Source organism: Erpetoichthys calabaricus, chromosome 3, assembly GCF_900747795.2.
Source record: "Erpetoichthys calabaricus chromosome 3, fErpCal1.3, whole genome shotgun sequence".
Lineage (NCBI taxonomy): Eukaryota > Metazoa > Chordata > Cladistia > Polypteriformes > Polypteridae > Erpetoichthys > Erpetoichthys calabaricus.
In genome coordinates, this window is record NC_041396.2 from 38,056,482 (window position 1) to 38,079,139 (window position 22,658).

The 22,658-nt window shown below is 41.6% G+C and overlaps 1 protein-coding gene across 2 annotated transcripts in view; it reads left to right on the forward strand.

Annotated features, from left to right (window-relative positions):
• tmcc2 (transmembrane and coiled-coil domain family 2) overlaps nucleotides 1–22,658 on the forward strand; it is a 97,403-nt gene that overhangs the window by 11,124 nt on the left and 63,621 nt on the right. Inside the window, exon 1 of one of the 2 annotated variants that reach the window (XM_051924814.1) lies at nucleotides 16,273–16,389. The exons of the other annotated variant lie outside the window; for it this stretch is intronic. Within the exon in view, the coding sequence (XP_051780774.1) occupies nucleotides 16,375–16,389 (15 nt within the window). The 5' untranslated portion in view covers nucleotides 16,273–16,374. Of the gene's footprint in view, nucleotides 1–16,272; nucleotides 16,390–22,658 lie in introns of those variants that run through there. 2 annotated transcript variants of the gene reach the window in all.

Sequence of the window (22,658 nt, forward strand, 5' to 3'; positions counted from 1 at the left end):
TTGCAACGCCATCAGAAGTAAGGACTAACGATCACTGATTTATATGCATACCAAATCAACCGGACATAAATTTAACAATGTACAAGTAAGATTTAAGGCCAGTACTAAAAGTGCCAGAGAGCTGGCTGAATCTTGGCTATCAAACGAAAACACCATTAACAGACATTTGGACATAAACCCAGCATATGCAAACTTAAGAAGAACATCCTCATAATAAATAAAACTTTACGACCAATACCCCTCCCAACCCCACCTCATTACCTGCAACCCTCCAACACTCAACCTACCCCCCCTTATTTTGCTATATATTGCCTTTGATTCTTGTATGTCTAATCATTATCCTCTGATGATGGCTCCTGGCAGGAGCTGAAAGCTCAGGAATAAAAACTACTTTATGATACGTGATTAATTTTCTCCCTTTGTGGATCTCCAGCTGCAAATTATATACATATATATATATATATATATATTGTCACACACGTGTGTTTAGGAGACAGCTAAAGGGCTTAAATACAGGTAGTTCCATGCCAGACCAGGGGGGGGCGGAGTGCACTAATTTTCCCACTCGATCTTTTACAGACCATTCTAGGGAAATCCCACCCGGCTCTGGGGCAGCCACTGACGTCACTTCTGGTTCCGGTCGGGATGACATCACTTCCGCTACTGGCCTTTAAAGCTGCCATCTTGCTACCTGGAAGTCAGTTCTGTTTTGGACTCGATTGAATGAACATGTCTCTGTTAATTAATAGCTTTTGCAGCCATAAACGATTAAATGGGTGGCTGCCCCAAACCTTCTCGATGTCTTTTGGTCGTTCTTCTGACAGTGGCGTAGTCGGCAGGATGGAGGAATCCCTGAAGAGAACGGGACCGGACCTGAATCATGTCCAGGTGGGAGAGTACCTGGGCCGAGCTTTCGGGTGGGGAGTGCGTCTCGGGTTTCGGAAAGAACCGGTGCAGACTCCGCTCCCTTTGTCTATTTCTGGGTCACCTCAATTGAATAGGGAGAGTGTCGTTGGGACACACAGACGTGGGCTGGTCTCTATGGGGGATACGATGGGGACTTATTATGCTCTCTCAGAGGAGAGAGTTGTCCGTTCCACCGGGGCTAAGGTCCCAGAGGAAGGTGGACATTCCCCAGACCAGCAGGTGAAGAAAATTAAAAACTGGAAGTTTAACCCTGAACGGTCTACCCAAGAACAGCTAGACCTTCTATGGGAAGAGGTGGCCGGCTGGTTAAGGCCCGCTGAATGTACCACCTTTCAGGTAGTGAAAAAAGTAGCCTGCTTTTTGTTCATAAATAGCCTGCCAGAGCATTTCACCCAGCCGGTCTGGGGGGAATTTGCAAACATAAACGAGCTCATTGAGCTCATAGAAACATCGAGGGCAGCCTCGCAATTTGAGAGGGCGGAATGGTCCTTAAGTAGAAGCCGTAGAGATTACGTCCCTCTTACACTGCCCTCTCGACATACACCGGAGTTTGCATCGGAGTCCCCGATCCCGCGGGCGCGGTCCTCGCTCGGAGGCGAGGCGGAATGTAAGTGGAGAGAGAGGGATGGGTTGTGTGCGCTTTCAAACCCCCTGGCTTTGGCTCATAAAGGTGAGGTCATAGTAAATGGACACAAGGTAGAAGCCTTATTTGACTCCGGCAGCAACATTTCTGTTGTTGATTGCCGATATGTACTACCGCGACAGTGGTTAAAAACAAAGACCAGAATTACCTGTGTACACGGAGATGTCCGCGCCTATGACTCCGCCCGGTGTTTCATCTGCCACGGAGGGATACTACGAAAACTCGTTGTGGCTGTACATCCAAAACCCCCGTGTGCGGTGATTCTCGGGCGGGACTGGTCTGACATTAAAAGCGGTGCAGTACTGATCTCGCCTTATTCAAAATTAGGCCTAGTAACCGATGGGAATACACCGTCTCAGGTTGTCTCCACACCGTGTACGCAGCCGGTGGAGAGAGATATGGGAAACCCCGAGGAGGACGGAGAGCTTCCCGGCCCGTCGCGGGCGAATACGTCATCAGTCCGCACCTCACCAGAGCGGGATGACTCTCCGCCCCTTGAGGTCAGCCCGGACCCTCTCTCAGATCTGAGCTTCCAATTCAGACAAACACCGGCATCATTTAGAAGGGAGCAGTGGAATGATGATTCCCTTAAGTTTGCGAAGAATGTAGTAGTCCTCGCCAACGGCCAACGCACCAATCAGCCCATGCCACAAGGACCCCACTTTGTGTTAGAAAATGACTTATTATATCGGGTCAGTGAACACGAGGGGGGAGTGCGGAAGTTGCTGCTAATTCCACGAACTTTCCGGCGGCAAGTTTGTGAGTTAGCGCACGCCCATCTCCTAGGAGGCCACTTGGGCACCGAAAAAACTTTAGAGCGTATTAAGCTCCGCTTTTATTGGCCGGGAATTAACGAGGAGGTTCGCCGCTTCTGTGTTTCGTGCCCGGAATGTCAGCTGCGGCAAATTCCTAGGAGGGACCGTGCTCCTCTCGTTCCCCTCCCCTTAATTGATGTCCCCTTTGAAAGGATAGGGGTCGACATAGTGGGACCCCTGGAACCCTCGGCCCGAGGACATAAATATATATTAGTCCTCGTGGATTATGCAACCCGATATCCAGAAGCTGTCCCATTGTGCTCAGCTAATTCTAAAGCAATCGCACGGGCATTAATGGAGGTCTTTGCGCGAGTTGGAATCCCTAAAGAAGTCCTTACGGACCAAGGGACGCCGTTTACCTCGGAGACGTTCAAGGAAACGGCCAAGCTACTCAAAATAAAGCACTTGAGAACTGCGGTGTATCATCCTCAAACCGATGGTTTAGTAGAGAGATTTAATCAGACTCTCAAACAGATGCTTCGCAAGGTGGTCAGCGGGGATGGGAGGAATTGGGATCAGCTCCTCCCCCTCGTACTCTTTGCCTACCGGGAAGTCCCGCAAGCCTCAACGGGGTTCTCACCCTTTGAATTGTTATATGGGCGACAACCCCGGGGCATATTGGACATTCTAAAGGAAGGTTGGGAAGGAGAGGCCCTTCCCACAACTAATATTTTGGAATATATCGCGCAGTTACGCGATAGATTTGCAAAGATTCGACCCATATTAAAAAGTCACATGCAAGAGGCGCAATCAGCACAGGCCCACTACTACGACCGTGGCACGACACTCCGGGAGTTCCAGCCGGGGGATCGAGTCATGGTATTGGTTCCCACCTCCCACTCTAAGCTACTTGCCCACTGGCAAGGGCCATACGAAGTTAAAGAGCGAAAGGGGCTCGTCGACTATTTGGTGAAACAACCCAATCGTCGACCGAGAGAGCGGATATATCACGTGAACCTGCTGAAACCGTGGAAGGAACGGGACCCTGATCCCACCTCCGGCCAGCACCGCTCCCTTTTTGCTCAAAGTAATACCCTTAACTTCGGGTCTAATTTAAATAACCGACAGAGGCGGGAGCTAGAGATAGTTATCTCGTCTGTCCCGGAGGTGGTTGACGAAATCCCCGGAAGGACTTCTCTGGTTGCCCATGACATAGTGACTGAACCCGGGGTCATAGTCCGAGAACGCCCGTACCGTCTTCCCGAGGCAAAGAAAGCAGAAGTGGAACTGGAAATCAAGCGCATGCTGGATCTAGGAGTCATAGAGGAGAGTCATAGTCCCTGGTCCAGTCCAATTGTCTTGGTTCCTAAGCCCGACGGAAGTTGGAGGTTTTGCAATGACTTCCGTCGACTTAATCAGGTCTCACTATTTGATGCTTATCCCATGCCTCGAGTGGACGACCTCCTTGAGAGGCTTGGACAGGCAGAATACTTGACCACACTTGACATGACCAAAGGGTACTGGCAGGTTCCTTTAACGGACTCCGCAAAGGGTAAAACCGCGTTTAGCACCCCTAGTGGGCACTGGCAGTATCGTGTCCTTCCATTCGGGTTACATGGGGCTCCTGCAACTTTCCAGCGTCTGGTGGACAAAGTGCTCCGCCCCCATAACACGTATAGTGCTGCCTACCTGGATGACGTCGTCATCTATTCCAGCACCTGGAAGGAACACCTACAGCATGTTGGAGCCGTGTTACGGACATTGGGAGAAGCCGGTCTTCGTATCAACCCAAAGAAATGTTTCTTTGGATTGGAGGAAGCCAAGTATTTGGGCTACCTGGTGGGTCGTGGTACGGTGAAGCCACAGTGCTCTAAAATACAAGCCATTTTGACATGGCCCCGTCCGCGAACCAAGCGGCAAGTCCAGGCATTTCTCGGATTAGCGGGGTATTACCGCCGGTTTGTACCACGTTTTTCAGAGAGAGCCGTGCCCTTGACTAATTTGACAAAGAAGAGGGCTCCTAACACTGTGGTATGGACTGATATGACTGAGGCAGCCTTCAGTGACTTAAAAAGGGCCCTGACGTCGGCACCTGTTTTAAAGGCGCCTGATTTTTCACGGCCTTTTATTCTCCAGACGGACGCTTCGGACACAGGCCTAGGGGCAGTGCTGAGCCAAAGTGTCGATGGTGCTGAACACCCCATCATGTTTCTGAGCCGGAAACTGTTGGATCGGGAGACCAGATACGCGGCAGTGGAGAGGGAGGCTCTGGCGATTAAGTGGGCAATCACACAGTTGAGATACTACCTCTTGGGTCGGGAGTTTACTCTAGTCACGGACCATGCCCCTTTACAGTGGATGGCCCTACACAAAGAGTCTAACCCGCGAGTCACGAGGTGGTTCCTCGATTTGCAACATTACAAGTTTTCGCTCATTCATCGGAAGGGTTCTCTACACGCCAATGCCGACGCTCTCTCCCGTGTTCACGACCTCTCGGTGCAGGACGCCCGACCCGACGGGTCTGGGCTAAGGGGGGGGCCCTGTCACACACGTGTGTTTAGGAGACAGCTAAAGGGCTTAAATACAGGTAGTTCCATGCCAGACCAGGGGGGGGCGGAGTGCACTAATTTTCCCACTCGATCTTTTACAGACCATTCTAGGGAAATCCCACCCGGCTCTGGGGCAGCCACTGACGTCACTTCTGGTTCCGGTCGGGATGACATCACTTCCGCTACTGGCCTTTAAAGCTGCCATCTTGCTACCTGGAAGTCAGTTCTGTTTTGGACTCGATTGAATGAACATGTCTCTGTTAATTAATAGCTTTTGCAGCCATAAACGATTAAATGGGTGGCTGCCCCAAACCTTCTCGATGTCTTTTGGTCGTTCTTCTGACAATATATATATATATATATATATATACCGTGGATACTCGCGTATAAGTCGAAAAAACAGGGTTGACTTATCTACGGAGCAACACAATTGTCCATAGAATTTGGGTAATGACATTGTACACTCAACGCTTCACGGTGTTAAGTCACCGGTCATCTGTCGTTTCCCATGGTCTTTGAAATAATTATAAGCCAGCAATACTATTGCAAATTAGCTAGTTTTTTTTCTAATTTCATTAAATAATTCTTTAAACTGTGAAATACTTGAATTTGAGCATTAGCTTTTGCAGGTTTTGGATAAAAAACATACCATTAGCTGCCACGTGCCATCTAGCGGCTGCCGTCACGCGTGCCTGTCAGCTGATACATAGTGTTAAAGGTCGCCGGAGCAAGCCGGCATCTAGCGGCTGCAATCGCACGTTCCTGTCAGCTAGTACATAGTGTTAAAGGTCGCCAGAGCAAGCCGGCATCTAGCGGCTGCAATCGCACGTTCCTGTCGGCCAGTACATAGTGTTAAAGGTCGCCGGAGCAAGCCGGCATCTAGCGGATACGATCGCGCGTGCCTGTCGGCTGGTACATAGTGTTAAAGGTCGCAAGCTGTCAAGTTTTACCCTCGACTTATACGCGGGTCATAACAAATTTCGTAATTTTCGGCTTAAAAATACACTCGACTTATCTGCGAGATAGACTAATACGCGAGTATCTACGGTATATATACAGATATATAAATGTCTATGCGTGGAAGTGTGTGTGTCTGTCTGTCCGGCCTGGGAGTGAGAGGTGGATTCAGGGTAAGGGCTCCACCATCGAGATAACAGAAACGCGCTTAGCTGCTAATAATACAAGCGAGGCCAGCACATCGGCAAAATGAAACCTCCGAAGAAAGAGACACTCACTTAGCCGCTAATGCACAAGCAATGCGAGCACTTCGGCAAAACAAAACCGCCTAGGGTGAAGATGCCCAAAGTAGTTCTTTTCAATTACCTGACATCTCTACATTTCAATTTTTTTCATATGATTTCAATAGTTTCTAGGACCCTGGGCTGTTTACAGCACGTAGGCTTTTTACTTACATAGCTAGTATATATATATGAGAGAATCTGGTAAAGCTATTTGATAACAGAGGAGAGAAAATTAAAAAAAAAATCATCCAGAGGTTCTACCAAGCTGCCATTTAGTGGTTTGTGGCTTGTACTTTAGCCTTCCAGTGGCTACCCAATTGTGCAGTGGCCCCTAAGCTATTAAAACTGTAGCAAAATGCCTGCAAGACACAGTGCAAAAAAAATATGAGTCTATCCAGGAAAGTGGTCACGGTTCACATATCGGTAGCTGGTTTCTTTTCGCTCACTTCATTTAACTTTTTATGTAAGTATGATATACATTTTTTTGGAAACTCATGGGTTACAGTGAGACATCTTTGATGGATCTAAATAAAATGAAAGAGTTTGCATGCTGTTTAGCCCTTCTGCAGTGTATTTCTCACTTAAATGAAACAAAGGAACTATTTTATATCCTCCACCCCCCTTAATTTAAAGATAAGCAACAGCTGCAGGAAATATTATTCTCTGAATTTTAAGTGAGAATCAGCAACACTCAGCATTGAAAAGAAAACCACAAAGCAGAACAAAAAGTCTACCTCTAATTGAAAGGTTGTAAAGGTGATTTTTTAAGTGGATGCTTCATCGGGGGGTGGATGTATAGAGTTATAAATGTGTTGGGGTGTAAGGCATACCTATGTAATTTTTCTGACTTTCAGATATGTCCCAAAATGCTTTTGAGAGACATACAGTTGGAGACTTAAGGACTGCTTCTTTGTGATATCAGATTTAGGTTCAGCCCCTTCCGAGTACATAGTTGCCTTTCCCCTGTAGGAACTCATTTCACCACTTGCATCCTAAGTGCTTGAAGTAATTCTTTCTTTACACTGCTGCCTTTCCTGGTTATAAGACTTAAGGCAAAAAAAAACAATGGCCGGAAGGAAACATAAGAACTGTTTGAGGAAGAGGTTGTAACTTAAACAACCGTGTCTGTGTTATATATCTGTGTTAGCTTGTTTGTTGGCTTCTTCCTGACAACTGCTATAATCTATAAAATGATGGCTGCTGCTGGTAGTCAAGGGCATATTTACTGTAAAATGCAGTGTTCTGCTTTGGCTAGTGAAATTTTAGATTGACTCTATTAATAACTTCCCTATCTGGGAAATGGAGGAGAATGTGTCCTGATCACTAGGTCTCTGGATCTCACCTTGGAGCTGTTGTCTAATTTGCATACCTTGATGAGAAAATGAATTGCATTTGCCACGCAGACACAATCATAGCACTCCCCTCCACATGCCTTCTTTACCCCCAGCAGCTATTTTTTCTGAGGCATCATTTACACGCTAGTGTGGTTTGTGAAACAGCCGGGTTATGTAGGCGTTTTCATCACAGGGATGGCTTTGTCCTCCCAGAAGCTTAGTCTGAAATTAGCACTGGTGCGGCCTACTAGTTCATACTCTGAAAAGGAGAGACTCCTCCGCAGCTGTACATGAAAACCACTCTGATCTTGAGAGATTTTTGACCACTTTCAGAGACTCCTACTAGAAGTTTTTTTTTTTTTTGGATCAAAATCAGTGCTAGATTTTTTTTTTTTCACTCCTTTTCCAATATATTTCCAGTGTCACTATTCTGCCACCCCTGCTTCCAGTGAATGGTATATGCACCACCTGAACTCTGTAGCCAGCCCACTTGTTGGGGGGAATCCAGAGGAATGCCCATCATTTAACACTGAATACTAGTTACAAAATCAATATTGTTTTTTTTTCTTCTTCATAATACAAGTACCATTTGCTTTGTTTGGTAATGTGCATCAACAGGTGGATGGAAATAAATAGAAGTAATTCTCACTGCAATATCACCAGCCCAAACTCACTTGTTACATAATCCTTTCATTTCCTGAACCTGAACAAAGGTAAAGAGTTGGGGCACTGAATGGTGTCCCTATATATTATGCAGTCTGACAAGAAAAACTCTCACAGAAAGGAAATCCTTATAGATGAGAGTCTCCGACCAGACTGGGAAGAGATGGCGGTGGTACCGGTTATGAAGTTGATGAGGCAGAAGGGGCTGGTTCAGGCTTCCAAACCCCAGAAGTTACATCATGTCTTATCTACCTGTGATTTCCTAGATATGCAGAGGGAAGGAGAAGAGAGGTATTAGGAGGCAGCGCCAACCTATGGCTTGGGGTGGAATGGCAGTTGCAGTCATCTCCCAGGCACACGTGTGTGACACTGCTTATTTTAATACAAGGTTGCAGTGGACTGCAGCTTTTCCCTTTAGCTCCAGGTGAACATCGTGAGGCAACCCTTTACAGGGTGCTAGTCCATCATATGCTAGATAGATAGATAGATAGATAGATAGATAGATAGATAGATAGATAGATAGATAGATAGATAGATAGATAGATAGATACTTTATTAATCCCAAGGGGAAATTCACATACTCCAGCAGCAACATACTGATAAAGAACAATATTAAATTAAAGAGTGATAGCAATGCAGGTATACAGACAGGCAATAACTTTGAATAATGTTAACGTTTACCCCACCGGGTGGAATTGAAGAGTCGCATAGTGTGGGGGAGGAACGATCTCCTCAGTCTGCCAGTGGAGCAGGACATTGACAGCAGTCTGTCACTGAAGCTGCTCCTCTGTCTGGAGATGATACTGTTTTGTGGATGCAGTGGATTCTCCATGATTGACAGGAGCCTGCTCAGCACCCATTGCTCTGCAATGGATGTCAAACTGTCCAGCTCTGTGCCTACAATAGAGCCTGCCTTCCTCACATATGGCACAGTCCTGCACATATCCACCCACATGCATAAAATTTTGATTCAGTCAGTCACTCATTTTCCAACCCACTATATCCTAACTACAGGGTCACGGGGATCTACTGGAGCCAATCCCAGCCAACACAGGGCACAAGGCAGGAACAAATCCCTGGCAGGGTGCCAGCCCACCATAGGACACACACACTCACACACAAAGCACACACTAGGGACAATTTAGGATTGCCAATGCACCTAACCTGCATGTCTTTGGACTGTGGGAGGAAACCGGAGCACCCGGAGGAAACCCATGCAGACATGGGGAGAACATGCAAACTCCACGCATGGAGGACCCGGGAAGCGAATCCAGGTCTCCTTACTGCGAGGCAGCAGCGCTACCACTGTGCCACCCAATTTTGATTCACCAAAACACATATAATACAAAGCTTTAGGATGTAAAACATGAGTACATAAAGAAAATTAACATAGACACAGGGAAACCCTTCATGCAAGTAATTGTCAGGCTGCCTTGTAAGTGCAGGTCCCTGGACCTGTTAGGCAACAGTGTAAACCAATGAACCTTTTAAACATTTGCATTTGTTTAACTTGCATACTTATCCAAAGTAATATACAAATCAGTACTAAATTATACAAAATTATACAATTGTATCTTTTCTACAGTATGAATGCTGTCTTTTGAAGTGATGCACACAGGGTCATGCATTTAGTTAGTATTGGAGATTGAACCAACTGGCGTGGAGTCCAGTGCTTTAACTGCAAGGTCACTGTCCGACTTAAACATCCCAATGCCAAGCCCTTCTCTAATGATTAGCCAGTCTTTTAAGCTAAAGTAAACTGCCTTTCTGAAGGACAGATTTGGGGGCGGGGAGGAGTGACCTCTTGACTGTGTCTAAAGTGACTTAAGACTGGGAGCCATTCCATCTCTTCAACTGAAAAACATTTACTCAATGGAGCCTTTCAGCAAGCAAAATGTTTTTTCTTGGCTTATGTCCTGGAAGCCTAAGGGGAAGGTGAGGTGGGGGTGATGTTAGAGTTGGGCTGTAAGGGCATAAACATTAGAGCTGTGGCATGAAGTCTTTAGAACAGTAGCATTCCTGTTGGAAATCTTTTTGGGAGTTTGGAAGTGAGTACTGGGTGACAGTGCCGTTGTGAAGATCAACTAAACATCACTGAACAAGTGGCATTGACTTTTAAGACAACACCACTTCCTTCCAGGCAACTGTGCCTCTTTGGTTTAGGATGGATAGCCCATCTGTCCACAAATTCCAAGCAACAGCTGCAAGTTAGTATGAATCTATATTTTTGATATTTTTTGTCTGAAGAAGCAGTTGGTCCTAACACTGTGAGAGAACAACAGCAATAGCAGTAATGTGATACCAGGGCCTTTTGTTAGGGCAGTGATGTAATGGAAACACAAATGAACTCAGTCCTTAGTTGAATGAGTTCAAAAGCTGGGAGAGCCACCCCTCTTACACAGCACTGCATTTTTTTATCCATTCAATGTGGCCAGAGGCAGAAAGCTGGGCCTTGGTCCTTGACATGTAGCTCCAAAGTAATGGCAATGACCAAGTGACTTCTCAGACCTAACCAGAGTCTGAGGTCAGTAGGAGCATTTATGGCACGATGACTTCAAGGAAGTGGTTAACTTGAACCTGCAATGTACAAACAGTTAACACCTTTTACTCGGTGGGGAACATTTCTTGGTATGAATTCTAATTTTAGCAAGCAAACAACTTACCACATAGCTGTTTTTCTTCTCCCAATTCCAAGATCAGTTGATTGCTGCAATTAGTTTGAACCTGTAGTTGCTGTTCACTATAGGAAAACCAATATATGTTTTCAGTTGCACATTTATCAAAAACAACTTAGAATTATTAGCATAGGACCATAGATGTGACAGCTTAGAATGGCTTGGTGTTAATTATCATTTATGGAGCTTTAGGACCTGGTGGTTACATGATTATGATATGTTGGTTTCTTTGTACATATTTTATATATTGTCATAGTTCTGTACAATAGGTGACATTTTTGGCATTTATCAATACAGTTAAATAACCATACACCCCTCCCCTCTTCAACTTATCTTTAGGATTATGGTCCTCGTGAACCATCTGATCAGGTGGGTGAAAATGTAGGTGTTTAAGGTGCTTCCTATATAATCTAATTAGTTTGTTCTTTCACTACTCACAATGGCTGTAGTATCCAAATTTTGACAAGAAGCTTAATGTTGTATCCAGCTGAAACCATTGTTTGCTTCCCAGTTAATTTCGTACCTGGGTAGATAGTCAGTAACTAGGTAAACCGTTTTACCTTGCCTGAGTATTAAAGGGTAGTGTGACCTTAGATTGACTGATTATTTGGCCTCAAAACAGACCAATCTGAATACATTTCAAATTTGGTTTTGCAGACTAATTAATAAATTCATTTACTAGTTGAAGTGCCCAGAGCTGCCTGGGTATATCTATAGAATGTGTTAAGGAAAGAAAGCAAAGGTTTATGCGTTGCATTTTTTTAAATGGTAACCCTGTTGTTATTGCTAGCTGTCCCATGAAGAATGTTCGTTTTGGACACTATTGGATTCCAAAATAGTAACTCCTTGCTGGGTTATAACCTTAAGTGCTGTCAGGTCTGACTGGTCCTCTTAGTTCAAGGTGGACAGTTTGTATTGCTTAAATTATGACGAAAAGCTGACAACAACAAATGTTGTTAAACAACAAACCTATTATTCTTCTTTGTGTTGTGCTGCACTTCCACTCACGATCAGGCCTTACCCAATACCCCCCCACCTCGCAAAAGTGCACAATACTTCTTTTATATTACAGTAGACAGAAGCCGCACACACCATTGCCCGGGTAAGTAATGTTAAGCTTCGATCATTTTGTCTGCTTGTCTAGCTGCAGTCTATTTGGATGTTTCACTTGCTCTGAGTTAGCAGATGGCAAGGGTATGCAAACTGTAATGCACAGCAGCAAAAAAAAAAAAAAAAAACACACAATGGGACCCCCAGGTCAAACTTTTGGGTTCAAAATTAGTCTATCTTGTCCATATAGTCCTAGAGGGCAACTGCTTGTATGCAAAATTTCGGTCACAAGGTTTATGATTGTATAGGTGACATACAGAAACACAGACATTCTGTTCTGTTTTATTTATATATATATTTATATATATATATATATATATATATATATATATATATATATATATATATATATATATATATATATATACACTAGGGGGCTTACCCCGTGCTCACTTCGCTCGCCAATCCCCCTGGCCTGCTCAATGCGCCAGCCACTTCGCATCTCTGCCACTTGGGTTGTGAAGAGGGGGACTGAACGCACCCCAAGGAGACGCAGTCATTCCTCCAAAGCCCTCTTTTAAACGGTGGTACAATGGAAACAAATACAATGTTTCCAGCAGGCTTACTGCTGCTGCTGCCATGCCACGTGATCTGCATCTCACTTGGTGCTTCAAACATTTAAAAGCCTGGCTTTTATTTCCGGCCCCAGGCGTGGTTTAATCTCTTGGCACAAAGTCTTGTCTCGGGGGATGAGAATTCTTGATATTTTTTTAATTTATAATTTAAAAACGGAATAAGAATCAGAAAATCTAACAACATCACATTAAAGTTCGATATATTCTGAAAAGAATGATACCAAACATATATATGTAGGTTTTAAAATATGCCCAATTGAAAGCGTGTCAAAAAACATGACATAAAAACGTCACATAAAATCATTGCACTAAATCGTTGCACTTTTAGGGTAGGATTTTATATAGAGAGAGTAGATATTCAAACAAATGGTAGGGTTATGTTAAGATTTCCTGTCCTTGGAAGTTGCTAAATAAAATATTTATGGTTTGTCTTACATTATTTTGTAAATTGTGCCATTATCACTCAGTGCTTAGTACCAGCTTGTGTGCTTGTTAGTAAATAATGGCTTAAACAGCAAATCATTAAATGTGAGCAAAATATTAAAAAGTGTAAAAAGTTCATTCTTACCTATTTAACACACATAGAAATTTGCTTCTGACTGTCAAAATTTAGTATGACGAGTTTGTGATTTCTTGATTGATTTAAAATAAACATAGAAACTGGGAAATAACCGCTTGCTTAATTGAGAAAGGAGTCCAAATAAAAGAAGAAATTGGTTGACTTGAAACCTGAAGCCCAGTACTGAACTTGAAAACCTTCTGTATCAACGGTACGTAGCCTGATTACCATTGACTTGTATTGTAGAATCAGTAAAATTATGAAACTGAATGATTGGTGTTGCTCGCTATAAAAAAATCTATAAAGAGTGATGACTGATTAATATTATTTACTTTAGAAAGTCGTTAGATTAATTTATGATTCTCACCATGAAAAATATTATATTAAATAGTGATTGATAGTATTTTTAACAGCAAGCTACGTAGAGTATTTAGACTTAGCACTTGGCAATGGTCATCATGAAAGGCACTCAATAACTGATTTATAATTTCCGCTTTGAAACACACTGTGTAACAATTGATTAATAGTACAGTCAAGTAGATGTTGTGTGCGATAGTGAGGAAATGGACACAATAAAAATAATCTCATGGCACTTAGGACAAAAGACACCCCATTGCATGTTTCTTGAACATTTGAACCCTCAAGGCAAGACATGCAGAAGGCGAATACTGGAAGTGCTTAGTATGAGAAATACGTTGTAAAAATGTATTTAAATCATTGTGCGCATTTCACCCTGTGTAGATGTTGTCTTTGCCTTGTTACTGATGGATAGGTTTCCTGTGCCCCGTGACCCCCTGCCATGGATTAGTGGGTTGTGAAAACAATGGATTATACACATTATTCCATATGATTGCTTCAATAACCTTACTGTGAATTATATTGTACTGAATGATGGATATTTAATATTTTCTTTCATTGACCCAGTACAATAAAGTTTGAATGAGTAATATTGCTCAATGCAGAAAGTTTTTCATGAAAAAGATAATAGATGCCTTCCATAAAGGGCAGTTTATGAAATAATTGTAAATCATGAAAATAGCATAATGTGTGGTTCGTAGTGATTTTACATAGTGTAATACGGATTCTGAATGAATGACATAGCTGTATATGAAAGTCACCCTAAAGATTGCCAGTTGATCAGTTGCGCTTATTGTGCCATGCTGCTGAACAACTGATTGTAATGTTTTTTCATCATTAGTATCACCAGTTTAAGAACCACACTGCAAAAAATAAAATCTAAGCAAGTGAAAAGTATTTATAGTATGACATTGAATCTTGTCTTCCTTATTGTAAGAAATATTGACTTGTCAAAAAATTTGTATTTACGATTATTTAGCTTACTTTAAGAAATCTTGTCAAGTAAATTTTGCTTACCCCATTGGCAGATTTTTCTGCTAAATAAAAGCAAAGCAACTCCCATTTAAAGGTTTTTTGTCCAGTTTCTGCATATGCATTTTTTGCAGTGCAATTTCTGGGTACAGGTTAGCCTGGACTTCCTACACTGCCCACCATCCTGAGCTTTCTTTAGGGAAAGACTTTTTTTTTTTTTTTTTGTCAACCAACATTCTTCTGGGCCTCATTCTCACTGGCTCCATGTTGGTACACCTCTTCACCCAGTCATCCTCTGCCTTTTTACTCCACATGACCAAACCACCTCAGTCTGCTTCTCTTCACCACAACATCTATTGCATCCAGTATACACCAGCTCCTTCTCTGAACTTTTATTTTCCTCTCATTTCATGATCCTTCAAACATCTACTTGACCGTTCTCTTCTCTGGTCTTTCCAACGTTACTTCATGTTACGTCTTCATTACATTTACATTCACTTATTTGGCTGATGCTTTATCCAAGGCATCTTACAACATTTGTGATACAATTGGTTCTATTTCTTTTGGCTTTCCAATTGGAGCACAGGAAGGTCAAAGTGACTTGCTTAGGGTCACACAGTGTCAGTAGTGGTATATGAACCTACAACCTCGGGGTTTGAAGTCCTAAGCCTTAACTCCTCATACAGCTTTCAACAGGTCACCTAAGTAGAAGAACCTTCCTACTTTCCTACATCATAGTGTCTTTCACAGTAAATGTTAGTGGTAATAGAACACTTGTGCTCACTTATATTTAATAATGATTGTCTGGGTGCTTGCTACATCAGGAACTGTCTAAAATTAAGCCTGCTGAATCTTGCTCACAACTGTGAGAGCAGCTCTGTGTGGTGATTTATAGTGCAGGTGTGTGTGGCTTTGTGGCAGAGCAAACAGTATTTATGTCTTCCTATATTCATAAGAGTTTATTCCTGTATTTCTTAAAACAAGGCTGTTCCTTATAAATTGTCCAGAAATGTTAGCGAATGTGTCTTTTGAGGAACTGGAGTCCTACCCAAGTGTGGCCTTTGTATGTGCAAAGAAAGTTTTGTGTGTGCCTGTAATTGATAGGACAGACTCTCATCATCAGATATAGCAATCTGGAGTAAGCTAGCAGTCTTTGCTGCATAAATAAACACCTCCTGGCCCCTCATGTTTTTCTTTTTTGCACTTATAATACTTGTGAGGTGTCAGAGGTTTGACAAGTAAAAAGAGACACGGGTGGATTAGACATGGATGCATTTGTTTGATGGTAATGAGGATTAACAGCTCCCTGTCTGTTTGAATTATTGAGGTTTAAAAATGGAGTGCAGTGGCCTGATGGCATTTTGGATGCACTTGCATTAAAGGTCGGTGCGCAGTCATCATGTGGGCACAGAGGGAAAAGCAAGCTAGTATATGAAGTTGCTTACACAGACTGTTTCTGCAGCTGCTCTTTGAGTTCTTTTTCCTATGCTGAAGACCACATGTGAAATGTATATAGCTCATTCCGTTTATGCTTTAATATCTAGTGACATGCTATTCTTTTCTTTAAACTCAAATTTTCACACATTACTGCTAGACTTTGTAAATCTGGTGGCAGCTGATTCTTGGGCATGTTAACTTTCTGCTACAAGGTTGAATGATCACTCGTTCCCCCCACCCCAGCCCCCTTCTGCACTACTGCTGGCCTGCCATGTGCTCTGTAGCCTAGACACAAGTGGATTATAGCCGTGAGCCTGTCCTCAGACGCTTCTGTGATCCTGTTGCGGACAGAGTACTCTTTGTCGAGGTCATTCCCCATCATTTCAAGTGTCCTCTTGTTCTGGGGGATTTATGTTTTTATCAGCCACTTGTTTTATTTATTTTTTTCATTTACTTTTTTGTTGGATCTCAAAAACTGGGCTTTAAGAGAAATTACCCTCTCTGGATCTTGAACCTGGGGACTAGCTGAGCCCTTCAGGGCTTTTTTCTTACTGACTGGACTTGAACAGATGTCAGAATGGTGCAGGCGCAGGTAGGTCACCTGAAAGGAAGAATTGATAGAGCTGCCTGGAATATATATGGGTTGTATATGGTGCATCTGTCTCCTTGGGTGTTAGATGCCACATGACTCTAAATAAATCTGTCATTTGTTGCACAGAAGCTGGCCACCTTGAGGCCTTACAGAGTCTTGCACATAAAAAAATAATAGTGTATCTCTTTGAGATGGTATGTGGGGTTGAAGTAGATTATTTATTATCAATGGTGTTCAGTTTTTGGAATTCAGAAATTAACAGAACTCCAGATCTTTTTCAAACATTATAACCTTTACCTCATAGCATATAGCAGCAAGGGCACTTTGGTAGTATTTTGTTGAGTTTTGCCATTGTCTTTTTGAGACTGAAGCTTAAAGAATATATGTCTGCCACACTTCCACACTAAAACACTTTACAGTGTGATTAATGGTTAGTAAACTTCGGATTATTTGTGTCTATCTATCTGTTATATTGTGCTTTTCATATCTATCTATCTGTCTGTCTGTCTGTCTGATAGATAGATAGATAGATAGATAGATAGATAGATAGATAGATAGATAGATAGATAGATAGATAGATAGATAGTGCTATCTATCTATCTATCTATCTATCTATCTATCTATCTATCTATCTATCTATCTATCTATCTATCTAAAATGCTGAAACCAAATTGTTTTAACCTCCTGCCATAATATGTTTAGCCACAAGGTGGCACCAAAAGTACAGACACAATAATTTCTTCTCCCAGCTGAGCAAAACTGTTGTTCCTTTGGTGTCCACGTGGGGGTGTCATCATCTTACTACTGGGATAGATTTGAGCCAGACTGGAAGTGAGCACATTTTCTATACAGAACCAGATTCAATTATGTGTAACTAGTCTTGTTGCTGTGGATTGATTCACACACAACAGCTAAAAAGCAGGAGTGAGCAGTTTTGATTCTCTTTGGTTAACCATATTTGATGCCACATCTCTTATTTCAAAATGAGCTTCCTGGTATCTGGGTGCTAAGTGATGGCACATTTAAGCACACAAGGCTTCTCCATCGTTTTTCCATTTCCAAATATGATTGCCAGCCACAGTTATGTCATTAGAGAGGTCTACAGAAGAAGCAAAATCTCCCACCACCACCACCAACATTGTCCTCACTTTCTTTGAAGCTCTTTTTTTTGTTTATACTAAAGTATGATTATTAATAGTAATATAACACAAGATCCAAGATGAGCCAAACATTTAAAGATAATATTAAATATTAACAAAACATTATTATTTTGTTTTTCCTCTTTTTTTTATTTCAACTTAGTACTGTTATTAAAGCTCACTCCTGTTTTGTACTCTTGATATGTACTCGTATACCACTGCCACTGCGGGTTTGAGATTATTATGTTCCTAATCTTCTTTTTTGTAATAATTGCTTTGTAAAGTAATTAATTTATTGGATGTCGCTGTGCAGCAGCCAGTCAATGAACATATATATAAGGCTATTAACAGCATACACAATTACTAGACCGTGTATAGTCCAAAAAGCCTGAAAACTGACTGGAAATTGTATTAGCCGTCTGTGAATGAACTTGGGTGTGTGATGAATGTGCCCTCCAATAGAGCTCTGCGCTTCACTGTTTTCTGGCCTTTGCTTTGTTGCCACAACATTCACAATGTGAATACAATAGAAGAACTGATAACTTTCATAATAATGACCAGTATTGCAATTATCTTAGTTTTATGTAATAGAACAACAACACTTTCCTTAGCTTCACGCTTTTCATGCTGGGATTATTTAAATTTTGTTTTCACTGTGCCCTTGCATTCCACATGATCGTATGACCATGTCAGAACCTCTTTTGTCCAATCATGCATTCAGAGGCTATTTGACTGAACAAAAAATAAATAGATAAAGGCTCAACTATACTCAAAAATAACCAAAGAAACAAGACACATATGCAAGGTAGCACTGAGCACAAATACAAGAGTTCTGGCAGACCAGGACACACAGTGCTTTAGAGGTGGCTGTTGTGCACATGGTGTGGGCATTGGGGGTGCAGGTGGTGATTAGTTCAAGCTCAGCACACACACAAAGAGGACACTGCCCTCATTTATCCTTTGTTTGTCTTATGAATCATGACTTTGTGCAATATGTGCAGGTTTTAAGAAAACTAAGAGCATATTGATTTTTTATTTTTCAGTCCATCTTTATGGACCAATACAAATACCTATTTTTGGATTTTTTTGACATTTTTCAGCACTGAAATTAAACCTGTCAAAACTGCTTTTCTCACTTTATTTAAATAAATTAGCACACATTTTTTCAAACTGTTTTACAAATCACAAGGCTATAAGAGCAAATGCAAAAGCAGTGGTTAAAGTATTATTATAACCACATTTTAGCTAGCTGTATATCATAGGAGTGGGTAATGTATTGATTGATCTTGAATACAAGGATACAATTCTTTGTGCAGTGTGACTTTTCAAAGAAATGTTTCACTGGTATACAAAAAATTGGTGATGTCAAAAGGAGGAGTTGACAATGGTAATCAGCTGTAAACTGTGACAAAACCAAGCGTTACGTTGGACTCTCATTGCTAGAAGGAAAGTTAGATTCATTTGTTGGACTGAGATTCCCTGCGCACACAAGAGTAGCAAGGCACACCCGACGGCAAAAATGGCAGTGACATCTGGCGAGAAATCAAAGCGAACGTGAAAAGCAAAATACTCCGTGGACGATGTTTTGCCTATTATCTCTGATCTGGACTATGACTTATCGGACTCGGATTTTGATACAAGTGATCGAAAACGAATGTGAGGTTCCAGCTTCAGCTGATCAGTCCCCAGCTAGTTGTGGTACTGACAATGTTCGCCAGGGAGGACTGCCACACAATCAGACTGTATTGCACTGCGACCGTGACTGCCACTGCTGCTATCCCAGCCACGCAAAGACAGCCTGGCAGCAAGCCTGCCGCTCATTCTCGGCAAACCAGCAGCCACAGCTTGCAGCAACAGACGTTTTATGTTGATTTCTTTGTGAAACCGTTGTTTTTTTGGAAAAGATATTCAGCCCTCAAAGAGTTAAAAATAAAACCCATTATATCACAAATGTGTAAATCTGTACATGCAGAAAGAAAACAGGAAATGAGTTTTTATTCCAGTGTAATAGTGTCTTAAAGGTAATGTCTTGTGTATGGACTTGTATATTGACTATGGGTAGTACCTACTCCATTAAGAATATTACCCAGGGTGATGTGTGGATAAACGTGATTGGCAAGTCCTTCCAGCCTTACGCACATCTGCATTTACTTAAGCAGGTTTGACAACGTATGGGTGTTTGAAGCTGTCAATTTTCAACAGGGAGTAAGGTCAGACAAAAATCCATGTATTGTCCTGTTTTTGCTTGGCATGAGTAAGCTGAACGTCTGTTGGTTGAAGTACTGTATATATCATCTAATGATTTGGTATTTTGCTTTTTTATCGACAGTTTTGTTCTCTACTAAAATAATTGGAATTTAGGCTTCATATTTCCTTTAACAACTATAAATGACCTTCAAAATTACTATAGGCAGATTAGAAACAAAAGATTCTGGATCAAAAAGGATTGCTGGGATACAAACTCGCACATGAATAAGAAAATAAGATTCCGGTGACGACACCAGAGCATGCTATCTTTTGCTGCCAAATGCATGATGATGTGTCCAAAAAAAAATTCATGGCACATGTTCAGCATTTTTTCAGTTTTGAACAGAATGAACGCAGTGAGGCGGCTAATCCCAGTACTGCCGTTTGTTAGCTGAGCAGTAAAAAAGTATTAAGGAAAAGCAATAAATTAATTTACTAGTACATCCTGTACAGTATGTTATGCTGAACATCAGCATGAACTCTTCACATGGAGGCTCATCAGAGGATCTGACAGACATAGTTTTTATTTGCAAAGCAAGCAAAATACATAGAAGATAGTGTCAGATGGAAGGCTTGCGCCAGTGTTGTTACCCATTTTTAACCCCATATTCACTCCCTTATCACACAGTAGAAAAGGCCACTGTTAAAGATGTGATCCATTCATTTAACTTCCATTACAGTGCCTGGTTGAAAAATTCATCAGTAAATCAACAGTCCATGAATTATACAATAAAGTTAAGGGAGAAATGCAGCTTTCACTGCAGTGTGCAGAATTTTAATCACTTACTTCAGATCTGCCTGTTTCAGTTTGTCTAATTCAGATGTGAAATTCAGTATTTACATGCTTAAAAAAACAACTTTTTTATTGATTAAGCCAGTCAGGGAGAGAGAGAGAAAATCTAAAATGTATTGCTTTTTTTTAAGGTGTTTTAGTAAATTACTATGTGTGCTTGAATTCTTTATTATTATTTGCGTATGTTTATTTTCCTTTGCACCTTTATTTACGTTGTCACTCTGATGTGCTGCAGTCCTGCACCCTACTCCTTTGGGCAATAAATCATGATTAAAAAAAATTAAAGAAGAAAAGTAAATCATATGTTTTGAATAATTTAGCCTATGTAACATGCAGTGTCGAACTATTAAAATGTCTAGGGCTTTTTCCCTAATGATGTGAGATCACATTATATGGCAAAGCAAACGTCTCACACAATGAAGTGTTGTCTTAGCAAACCTTCTACATGGAAAGTGCTAATATCAGACTGATTTTTGAACATATATTATAATAACAATATATTGTAAATGAGAATTAAAAGTAATAGAAAATATATTCTTAATGTCATAACCATATATGATGGCAAGGGCCTTGTAATTCAGTGTAATCGATATTATAGAAGTTTTGTCCTAAATGTATCAATGTTTTAAAAATGTAACTATTGAAGCAACCCTATTGTTTATATATTTGGCCATACAACCTACTCCTAATATATCATTCATTAAGAATGTTAAAGTTTAAGGAAAAATATCCATATATCCTCTAATTCAATAACCCAGTTTTTCAGTATTGAGTGGGGAAAAACAGTCATGGATTTGACAGCTGGCCTTCCCAGTGTACCTTACACACACACACACACACTGTAACAGTGACTTATATTAAAGAACAAAGAACTGGCAACTCAGCCCAGTATAGCTCATCAGGATCTATTCACCCAGTTTTTACTAAATACAATCAATTTATGATGTGAAGGTTCTCGCATTACTCCTGTCTAAACAGTATAGTTCTTAGTGTGAAGAGCAATTTTCATACATTTACCCGTAACCAACTTAGTTCTTTGCCTAAGTATTTTACTTGGAGGTGCTATATTATAGTAACAGCTGGCATCCACTGTAATAACTGCCTTTGAACCGAACCTCCACATGTTTGTAGGTAAGTAATAACATCAGGAGGACAGGTAAATTCCACACAGGCAGTGAGCTGGAATCAAATCCAGATCCCTTATAATTTGGGGAGCTACCTCTTTAAAAACTATAAGCTTAAAACAGCTTAAAAAAACAATTTGAATCTAAGAATAGGTGGCACGGGTTGTCAGAAGTGGGGTGCATAAATGATGTGGTGTGAAGGGAAATTTGCAGGCAGCAAGTGTAACATTTTTTTAAGAAGTGCGTGAAAAGGGTGTAGAATGCTAATGTAGTAAGTGTAAATTTAGATATCGGCAGTGGAATTGTTTTGGAGAAAGTAGGAAAGATCTGCTGCTTAAGTGACTAGAGGCATAACAGTGATAGTGAGGGAACATGAAAGACAATTCCAGGAGTTGTTAAGTATTCTGACTTTTAAAGTAACCTCTCTAGCATTGGAGGGAAGAGTTCATGAAAGCTGTGTGAAGAGTAGTGTTATACGGGCAAGAGACGTAGCCGATGTAAGCAGAATGTGAGGTGAGAGTGATCAGGTGGATGTGTGGAGTGTCGTGGAGTGAATGGAAGACAAATGTGAAGTTAAGGCTAGGTGTGGAGATGATAGGGGTTCTGCTGAGGAGAAACTAAGTTTTTCTGGGCATGTGGAACTAAAAACAAGGATGACTGAACAAATACAGTTGATATCCCAAGATGGAGGTAGAGGGGATGAGGCAGTGGAAAAAATGGTTAGATGTGGAGAAAGATTACATGAATGGGTCTCACCACAAAGGATGACCCAGACCTCAGAGAGTGAAGGAAACAGATTTGAGGGATATGCGGGTATTCTCGGCAAACCTAGAAAATAGCAGGTAAACCGTTAAAGATGATGATGAATAAAGGTAATTACAGTAATCCCTCCTCCATCGCGGGGGTTGCGTTCCAGAACCCCCCGCGAAAGGTGAAAATCCGCGAAGTAGAAACCATATGTTCACA